The 10,013-nt window shown below is 42.8% G+C and overlaps 1 protein-coding gene across 1 annotated transcript; it reads left to right on the forward strand.

Moving 5' to 3' along the window:
- The first annotated feature begins 2,024 nt into the window (after nt 1-2,024).
- Nucleotides 2,025-10,013, forward strand: LOC112229065. The gene is made up of 4 exons (XM_024394964.2): nt 2,025-2,102; nt 2,984-3,080; nt 3,239-3,343; nt 5,559-10,013. Exons 3-4 carry the CDS (start codon nt 3,250-3,252, stop codon nt 9,251-9,253), a joined length of 3,789 nt encoding a protein of 1,262 aa, XP_024250732.2. The 5' UTR covers nt 2,025-2,102; nt 2,984-3,080; nt 3,239-3,249; the 3' UTR covers nt 9,254-10,013.

Consider the following 10,013-nt stretch of genomic DNA (forward strand, 5'->3'; position numbering starts at 1 on the left):
ACAGCACTGGTTAGGTGTCAATCCCATCACTCAGTAAAACACCTCAACATAACACAACAAATATGGATATTCAGATTTTTTCCCGAAAGGCAAAAAAAAGCGATCAGGTTGAGTAGTGAATGAGGTGGAGAGGGTAGAACAGCCAGAAGGTCAGTGCAGCAGCAGAGTTAGCTGCAGGGTTGTTGGTAGCTAACTAGTCTCCATCAGCATAAGGTTAGGCTAATGCTAATAAGCTAGTGTTAAGTTTCAGTATCCTAAAGGTGCTGGATGTCAGTCTGAGTTATCTAACAGTATATTTAGTGAATGAGCAAGCTAAGGATGTTGATAGAAGTCATGATATTAGGAAAAGTCGTTATTTCCAGCAAGTGTATTTGATGGGTTTAGTTTCTGTAGCTAGCTAGCTAGCTTCTGTAGCTAGCTGAGACCGAAGAGATGATTAACTGGTTCTGACTGAAGCACATATCTTCTGACAGTGACACAGTGCCCCCCTGTGGACGGAAGCTGAAATTTGGTACAACATAATTAACCCTTTTTAAAATGAGCAATGTTGAGGTGGTAGAACTGATGAAATGAAATTAATCACAGGTGTTATAACCTATATCATTCTACATGTAAACATGCTTGGCTCGTGTTATTTCCATATAGGCTATGTAACTATTTGTAAAGAACTGCCCATTATTAAATTGGTGAAATAATTTAATTGTGCTTTTATTTTTACTCTTTTTTTCAATTTAGCTACTTATTTAGTCACTTACTTTTTCTATTGTTGCATTTTTGAGAGGGGAACCTGCAAGAAGGGGGAGAGCAGCCAGAAAGAGGGGGGAAAAGATGGCTAGTTTTGTGGTTATATTGTACAGGGAACAAAACATTAAATACATAGGCCTTTAAATGGTGTCTTCAAATGTTAGGTAATGGTAGAACTGACGAGGTCTGTTAACTCAGTCCATTCCAAAAGTCCATTTTTCTTTGGCTCAAGTCTCTTTATATTCATAAAGCCTAGGGGGCTATGTAGCTTCTTATGTGTTGTGTTTGGAGTTGTGTTGCGCTGTTATGTGAACATTTTAAATGTTTCTTTACAGTTGAGTTGCCCTGGTTGAGTCACTATACTAGGATAGGGCTGTAACTGTACAGGTATACCTGCCAAACCGTTCGGCACGGGGACCTTGGTTTGGTCCGCACTGTGAACCTGAATGAATACAAAATAATAAATGTTTTAATGTAAACACTAGGCCTATAGGCTATTCTTACTCTGTGTTGGATGCTATTGTCCCGTGAGTAAAACTGTAAAAACATTGTAGGTTATTCTGCTTTCATTTTGGAATCGCAGTCACTTTACAACAGCGATGGACAGAGTTGTGGATTAAACATTAATAGTATGTTCTCCACTGCTCAACGAGAATCGCCAAAAGATGGAATTCAAATTATGGAATAAAAAATGTATGGTACAATGACCAAGAGCCAAAAGGTAGGCTGCTATTTCATAATCTGAACGGTGTTATTTGTAACTGTAGGACAGGAAGAAAGCACATGCAGTGTAGCTAGCTATCCACAGCTGGCAGCACATAAGTAATCATCAATTCGGAGTCTCTCATCAAGTAATCATCAATTCTCTCTCTGCTCCTCCAGGTATGATCCTGTTTTGTTTGTTCCTTTGTAGTTTTACTTAGTTTTCACTCAGTCATTCACACACACACAGATTCATGCATCCCTGCACTTTCCATACACCTTACATTATGATACTTTCACACCTCCTTCCTTTTTCTGTTTACAGTTAATAGTTTGGTTTATAATAAAGAACCTTTTTGATTGGCCTATACCTGTTGTTCGTGTCCCCTAATTTTTGCCGCAGGCTATGAGCCGACCTGTGACACTAAGACACCAACAATCATGGACAGAACAGAAAGGTATGCCAGAGGGTTAAATAAGGAACATGATATGGGGATTGAAACCAGGTGTGTGTAATACAGACAAAACAAAACGAAAATGAAACATGGTTCGATGGTGACTAGAAAGCCGGTGACGTCGACCGCCAAACAAGGAGAGGGACCGACTTCGGCGGAAGTCGTGACAGCTCAGCCCTCTGCCTATTACCTAAAGCTGCTGTATGTATTCTAATTACTACCACTGCGTGTGTTTGGATACTGTGGGATCCTTTAATCAGTTTGGCTCGTTGGGCAAGTCTGTCTGTTTGAAGTTGTTGAGGGGTTTTTGGCAATACACTGTAGATCAAAAATCGAATCATATCAAACTGTATTTGTCATATGCGCTGAATACAACGGGTGTAGATCTTACCGCGAAATGCTTACTTACGAGCCCTTAACCAACAATGCAGAGTTTAAAAAAGTAAGACATTTGCTAAATAAACTAGAAAAATAGTTTTCCAGGCTAGAGACCTACAGTAGCTACTATAATTGAGTACTGGCAGTGTCTGCTGTGGCAGGGGGAAAAGTACAAGTTAACTCGAATATCTCATCTCTCAATGTTCATCTCAAAGTGCACCAAATTCCTGCGTTTAGCTGTTGAAATTCCATTTTTTGGGGGGAGCTGAGCACCCAATGTCTTCAAATTCTAGAAACTCCCAATGATGTTAGCGTGGCTTGTAGTTGCATAAATGATGACAATGATATACGGTTTTATTTCTCCATTGTTTACAAAGTAAACCATATATAGCTTCAAAATACATTTTAAAAACTATCCTGTGAATATCATCTAGAGCGCTGACTGACAGCCCTTCTAGAGGGTTACCAGCCTCATCCAAAAGCTAAGCTGAATGCAAAGAACAGAGGTGTGGCTGCCGTTTTGCTGAAGAACGATTCCAGAGTGAAAACTTTTCTAATCACAATTGTAACATGTCTCCTATTTTTTTATTTTTTTTTTACCCTTGGTGCATTACTTCAGTCAAATCTTTATGTGGATTGTTTTAATTAAGACTGTATTATGTCTGCCAGTCATCAACATATACAGTGTCTTTGTGTTTCTGCAGTTCAAGGGTTTTATCCAAAGAAATAAGAGCACCAACCGTCAGGGCTCCAGAGACCTCTTCCTGTTCAGAAAGAACAACAAGACTGGTGGACAAAGATGTGAGTGACTCAAATGTTTCCATAACATACTGTATATCAGTGATTTTTTTTACACACGCTGCATTGCCTGGGCAATGAGCAAAAAACAGCCAAATGATCTGTTGAAAGGGTCTAATACCGGGGCTGCTGAAGTAACCCCAGTACTGATATGTTTTCAGAACACTGAGTCATGTCTAACTCGGAGACCATCGAGCTAGCCGCTCTGGGCCGACCCTTCCAGCTGGGGATGCTGTATGACTGTCGTAGAGATGTCCTCATTCCAGGTACAGGAAACTATTCCTCGTTGGTTTGGAGGTAATCAATATGCATCATCTTAAATTCATTGACAATGTTTCCACCATTGAGTTGGATAGAGGGCACACTGTTCCAGCACGGGGAACACCATTGAGGGCTTTCACCATTTTAAAGTAGTTTCTATGGATTAAGGAAGAATCAGCAGGAGGGGTCAGCCAATGAATTGCACTTCTGAACAGACATTCCATAACTGCAGATGTCAGTAAATCACCAACCTTGGCTTTATACCTGTTCAGACTATACTGTAACACTCCACACAGTAGGTGGTGGTCTGCACCTTTACAGTTTATTTACAAACTGCTAATACACTCATAGAAGTAGAAGACATTGGGGCCATATTTGTGAACAGAAGCAGCCATTTACATTTAAACCGTTTCTCAGCTCAAAATGCGTCTCAGCAAATTAAAATGGTTGATTTACTTGCATGTGACAGAACGCTAAATTGTAGCTGGTCCGCCTGGTTAGGGTAACGACCTTACAACCCCAACGCAGCCGAGAAGTCTGCAGCAGAAAAGTGGTTTCGCTCGGGGGAGGTAACGACCCTAACCAGGCAAACCATAAAACTGTTCCTAGACTTCAAAGAGTCAAACGAAGGCAGAGGAAATCTTGCATTCTGCATTGCATCAATTCCAAACAAACACCTCACTGCGTCCTCCATCCATGTCTATGAAAGAGGAACACTTTTGAGTCCACAGTATGAGCTGCCATCAAAGCCAGGTATTCCCACTATCAAGAGTCTGAGCATGACTGTGTCCACTTGGAAGTCAACCCTCCCGAACAGTCGTACAGGTTTTGTACCAGGCTGAGCAGGCTGACAGTGGATCAAATCTGATGCTACTACACAGGTCAAATCACCCAACCTTTAGGCTTTACACCTGGTGTGAGCCTCTCCAGTGACTGGACAGAATACGTCTACCCTGTAACATGTAGCCCCCTGGACCACCTGCAGAGAAGAGGATAGATGTATCAGAGTGAACTGGGACATTCCTACCAAGGCGGGAGATGATGTTGAAGTTTGGTTATGTTAGAATACAGAAAGAGTGTAAAGGCTATAGACAATCAGATGTGGCACCCATCAAAACCACCACTAGAGAGAGTACACTGGAAGGACATTGGGGCAGCATCAGAGTCTATGCTAACTGTGGCGAAACAGGGAAGAGTCTACCCAGTCCTGAGACTGTGCTGACTACCCTTAGGGTCTCTGATGCCCAACCGAAGATGAGAAAATCAACAGGAGCAAAAAGTCAGGAATTCCTCAAAACATCTCAGATGTTGGAAAAGGGCAACCCCTCAATCCACTGTCTGATTCTGGAACAGAAGTTGGTTGTAAGTGACAGTTTTAACCAGTACAGATTTGGGAAGAAAGTTGAGCAAGGGAATAACAAGGTGATATTGCTTCTGGGGGCCACAGGTTCGCTAAATTGTAGCTGGTCCCATCAGATAACATGGCATCTGCTAGCCCTATGCTAACCTCACCAGGTGGCAGTGATTATATTCTGTCTGAGCCCTCCTTGGGACCCAGATTTAATTTTATAATCCTTCTTTAACCTAAAGGAAGTCTCTCCCAGTTGAGTACTTCAAATGGTGAAAGTCCTGAATGGAGTTGCCCATGCTAAAACAGGCTTTTGGGCACTAAAGTCCTCTATGATACTGTCACAGAAGCGGTCATTGCAGAGAGAGATGATATTTCTGGTGCATCTTTATGGTCACCACAGAGTAAGAAAAGCTAGAGGACGCACTTGGGACAAAAGGGTGATGGCATGCAAGTTGGTTTTGAAGTGTTCATATTGTAGTAATGCTGTCAATGGCAAAGATGGCACTTTATTAATGATTGTATGTGGCACCATGTGTCCCTGTAGGGGAATGTTCTAGATAACTTTTCCTGTTCCAAATGGCACTCTTTATTTGGAACATATGTTCTATTTGACCTGAAAGAAGCTCCAGATAGAACCCATTTCCAGACTGGTTCAAATGGTGCTACAGAGCATTCTTTACTTCTGAGGGTAGGAGGTGTAGGTTTTCTAACTATGGGTTGACACCTAGAATATTTACTTTGAGTTCAATATGTACCTTTAATTAGTTATTTGAATGAAACCATGTTTACATATATAAATATTTACACATGTACACGATGGATTATAATTTTCACAATAACGTTCTTTGGTCATTCTCTTTAAACTGCAGGTATCACTCTCTGGGATTCTGAGATGCTGCAGAAACACATCAATGTCCGTCCACAACCGAACACCGACTTCAAAATCATTGCTTCAGACTCAAGTGAAGCCAAGTCAGAAGCTTTGAATGTGTCTGCATCTCTTGAGGCCAGTTTTCTTGGTGGCTTAGTCAGTGTGAAGGGTTCTGCTGAATTCCTACATGACAAAAAGACCTCAAAGCATCAGTCTAGGGTTTCTCTGCAGTACCGTAACACCACTCGCTTCGAGCAGTTGACCATGGACCACCTGGGAGCAGGAAATGTGAAACACTGTAATGTCTTACAAGAGGGCTCTGCAACCCATGTGGTGACTGGCCTGCTCTACGGAGCCCAGGCCTTCTTCGTTTTTGACCAAGAGGTTTCCTCAGGAGAAAACCACCAGGACATCCATGGAAACCTGCAGGCTACAATAAAAAAGATCCCTCTCATGTCAATAGAAGGGCAGGGAAATTTGAAGATGAGTGAGGAAGAGCAGAGAGAGACCAATAAATTCAACTGCACCTTCCATGGTGATTTGGCACTAGAAAACAACCCTGTCACATTTGGAGATGCCATCAAGGTGTATGCTGGCCTGCCACGTCTGCTTGGGAATAACGGAGAACATGCCGTGCCCATGACCGTCTGGCTCTATCCTCTCAAGAACCTGGACTCTGCAGCTGCCCAGCTAGTCAGGCAGATCAGTGTTAGCCAGGTGTGTCGCGTACAGCGAATCTTAGACGGACTGGACAATACGGATGTACAATGCCAGGACATGGTGAAGGAAGACATGGCTATCAAGTTCCCTGAACTCAAAGCCAAGCTCAACAAGTTCAGGGACTTGTGCTCAGAGTACAAGCTGGTGTTCCAGAAAGGTCTCTGCAAGGTTCTTCCCAACATAAGAGGAGGAGGAATGGAGGAGGAAGAGCTGATAAAAATTCTCAACAGCAAAGAACGTTCTCCATTCCAGAATGACCTCATGATCACGTACCTGGACGACAGAGAGAGAGAGATGAATGTTGTCAGCTCTTACCTTGACATAATGAAAGAGGTACAAGTTGTGTATTCAAGCAGTGAATTGGATGGATTAGTGCTTGATAAAGCTAATGATTATGTAGTGTGTTTTGCATTATCCTTTTTGAAGGAGAAAGAAGAGTATCTGGTAGTCCTGGAGAACTACTTGCTGGAAGAATCTAAGAGTGATTTTTCACTGATACCTTACAACCCCAACGCAGCCGGGAAGACTACGGCAGAAAGGTGGTTTCGCTCAGGGGAGGTAACGACCCTAACCAGACAAACCATAAATCTGTTCCTAGACTTCAAAGAGTCTAACAAAGGCAGAGAAAATCTTGCATTCTGTATTGCATCAATTCCAAACAAACTCCTCACCGCATCCTCCATCTATCTCTATGAAAGAGGGACACTTTTGACTCCACAGTTTGAGCTGCCATCAAAGCCAGGTGTTCCCAACATCAAGAGTCTGGGGCATGACTGTGTCCACTTGCAAGTCAACCCTCCCAACCTTGGTGTTACCTCTGTGGCGTCGTACCAGGTTTTGTACCAGGCTGAGCAGGCTGACTCTGAGTGGACCGAGGTCAAATCTGATGCTACAACTAACCAGGTCACCATCAGTCGTTTGGACCCTTACAAAAAGTACCGCTTTAGCTGCAAGGCAGTGTGTAGACCTGGTGTGAGCCTCTCCAGTGACTGGACAGAATACGTCAGGACCCGCCCATGTAGCCCCCCTGGACCACCTGCAGAGAAGAGGATAGAATCGGGAAGTATCAGAGTGAACTGGGACATTCCTACCAAGGCGGGAGATGATGTTGAAGTCATTGGTTATGTGGTAGAATACAGAAAGAGTGTAAAGGCTATAGACAATCAGATGTGGCACACCATCAAAGCCACCACTAGAGAGAGTACACTGGAAGGACTAGAGGCTGACACTGCATACAGCATCAGAGTCTATGCTAACTGTGGCGAAACAGGGAATAGTCTACCCAGTCCTGAGACTGTGCTGACTACCCTTAGGGTCTCTGATGCCCAACCGAAGACAAGCAAATCAACAGGAGCAAAAAGTCAGGAATTCCTCACAAAATCCCAGAAGGTGGAAAAGGGCAAACCCTCAATCCACTGGCTGAATCTGGAACAGAAGTTTGGTGTAAGTGACAGTTTTGACCGGTACACATTTGGGAGGAAAGTTGAGCAAGGGAATAACAAGGTGATATTGCTTCTGGGGGCCACAGGTGCAGGAAAAACAACTCTGGTCAATACCATGATAAACTACATTCTTGGGGTAAAGTGGGAAGATTGTTACCGCTTTAAGCTCATCCATGAGGTGACCAACAGGTCCCAGGCTGAGAGCCAGACTGTGGTTGTGACATCATATGAGCTCTACAACCAGCCAGGCTATCAGATTCCTTATTCTCTGACTGTCATTGACACACCAGGGTTCGGAGACACCAGAGGAATGGCTCATGATAAATTGCTCATCCAGATGTTGAAGGATTTCTTGTGTAACCCTTTAGGGATTGATCACATTGATGCTGTCTGCTTTGTTGTGCAGGCACCACTTGTTCGTCTCAGTCCTTCCCAGAGATACATCTTTGATTCCATCCTGTCCATCTTTGGAAAGGATGTTGCTGAAAACATCCTGATGCTTGTGACATTTGTTGATGGGAAGCACATACCGGTACTAGAGGCCATCAACGCTATAAATCTGCCCTGTAAGAAAGACAAGAAGGGGCTACCAACCCATTTCAAGTTCAACAGTTCATTTCTGTTCTTAAAGGAGGCGGAGAGCAGCTCTGAAGAGGATGATTCTGATGATGATCATAAGGCCCAGTGTCCAGAGCAATGGAGGTCAACTTTCAAGGAGATGAAGAAATTTTTCCAAGCACTGGAAAGCATTGAGAGTAAAGATGTGACCCTGACAAAGAAAGTTCTGGAAGAACGTGAGCTTCTGGAGAAGACCATGACACGCCTGACCCCTCAGATCACAGCAGGTCTGTCAAAGCTAAGTGAGATCAAAAGCTTCAAACAGTGTCTGGAGAACGAGGATGAGAACATGAAACAGAACCAACATTTTGAGACTGAGATAAATGTGCTACAGGTCAAGAGAAGCAGATTATCCCAGGACTTTGCAACAAACTGCATGGTATGTAATGTAACATGTCACACCTGCTGTTTTCTTCCAAATGAGGATGACATCAACAGTTGTGCCGTGATGGATGATGATGGCAACTGTACCATATGTCCAGGAAAATGCTCTTCCAGTAACCACATAAGGGAACAAGTCTTGTTGACTTACGAAACAAAGACTGAGAAAAAGACTATTCAAGAACTGAAGGACAACTTCATGAAGGCGTGGGGCAAGTCTATGAAAACCAAGGAGATGCTGGATAAGCTTGAGGATGAGTTTCAGATGATCAAGGACGCACTGATGAATTCGATCAAGAAGTCTTCTGACTGTCTCAAGAGACTTAATGATGTTGCCCTGAAACCAAGCTCTCTCTCCACTGTGGAGTACATTGAGATAATCATTCGCACAGAGGAGGACGAACGCAAACCAGGCTTCGAGGATCGGATCGTAGAGTTGAAGAAAATGAAGGGAGAGTTTACGATTCTGGATAAGATTATAAAAGGAGAAGATGTACTCCCAAATGAGCGAAAATTCCTGAAGGAAAAATAGGATGGATGGCGTTCCAACATAAGTCAGTCATGGAATGTTGTCCTGCTAACATTATCTGGAAATGAAAAATGTTGTCTCCATTTGAACATTAAGCTTCCCAATGTTGGGAACGTTTGTGTTTACTGATTAGAGCCAACTGAGATGTGTGGTTCATTGGCTTTGTATTAAAACTCTTAGCCTTGTGTAAAGCCTTATGTTAATTTGTCCACCCCAAGGTAACTGAACAAAAATGAGATCCTAGATTAAATCAGAACTCTATAGAAAATCATTGTCTTTGTTCAGGCAATGTCAGAGGTGTAACTGCATCAAATCGCTTAGTGGCTTTTCTTGTGGTCATTGTCACAAAGCCACACCCATCCTACCGGTGCTAGAAGTTCAGAAGGAGAAAGTGTAGACTATATAGAAATAATGACACATTGAACATCATTAAATGAAAGAATAAGGATGGATATCATCCTAATGGAGGTGTACTGTGTATTACAACACACATTCCTATGTTCAACCTTGTCCACCGGATGCATGAGATTTCTACTAAAGCTTCTCTGTGTATCGAATGGCAATGTCCGCACTAGCGATAGGTATAACGCCTGGAAACACAGTAACACCTCTGACATCACCTAAGGGTCAATATAAACTACAGTACCAGTGATGATTTCCTGCGGTGGACAACTCTCAGATACAGCTGTTGATAACTAGTAATTGATATAAGGAACATTCAATAAAATTCCAGAGTTAATTTAACCAACTCTGTTTAACCCTT

The sequence above is a fragment of the Oncorhynchus tshawytscha genome, linkage group LG30 (genome assembly GCF_018296145.1).
Source record: "Oncorhynchus tshawytscha isolate Ot180627B linkage group LG30, Otsh_v2.0, whole genome shotgun sequence".
NCBI classification, from domain to species: domain Eukaryota; kingdom Metazoa; phylum Chordata; class Actinopteri; order Salmoniformes; family Salmonidae; genus Oncorhynchus; species Oncorhynchus tshawytscha.

What these genes read in the sequence shown, in the direction of transcription:
- LOC112229065 (XM_024394964.2), top strand. Translation starts at nt 3,250, where the DNA reads ATGTCTAACTCGGAGACCATCGAGCTAGCCGCTCTGGGCCGACCCTTC. An exon ending in TAGAGATGTCCTCATTCCAG is followed by an intron (nt 3,344 to 5,558) that starts GTACAGGAAACT and finishes TTTAAACTGCAG; the next exon opens with GTATCACTCTCTGGGATTCT.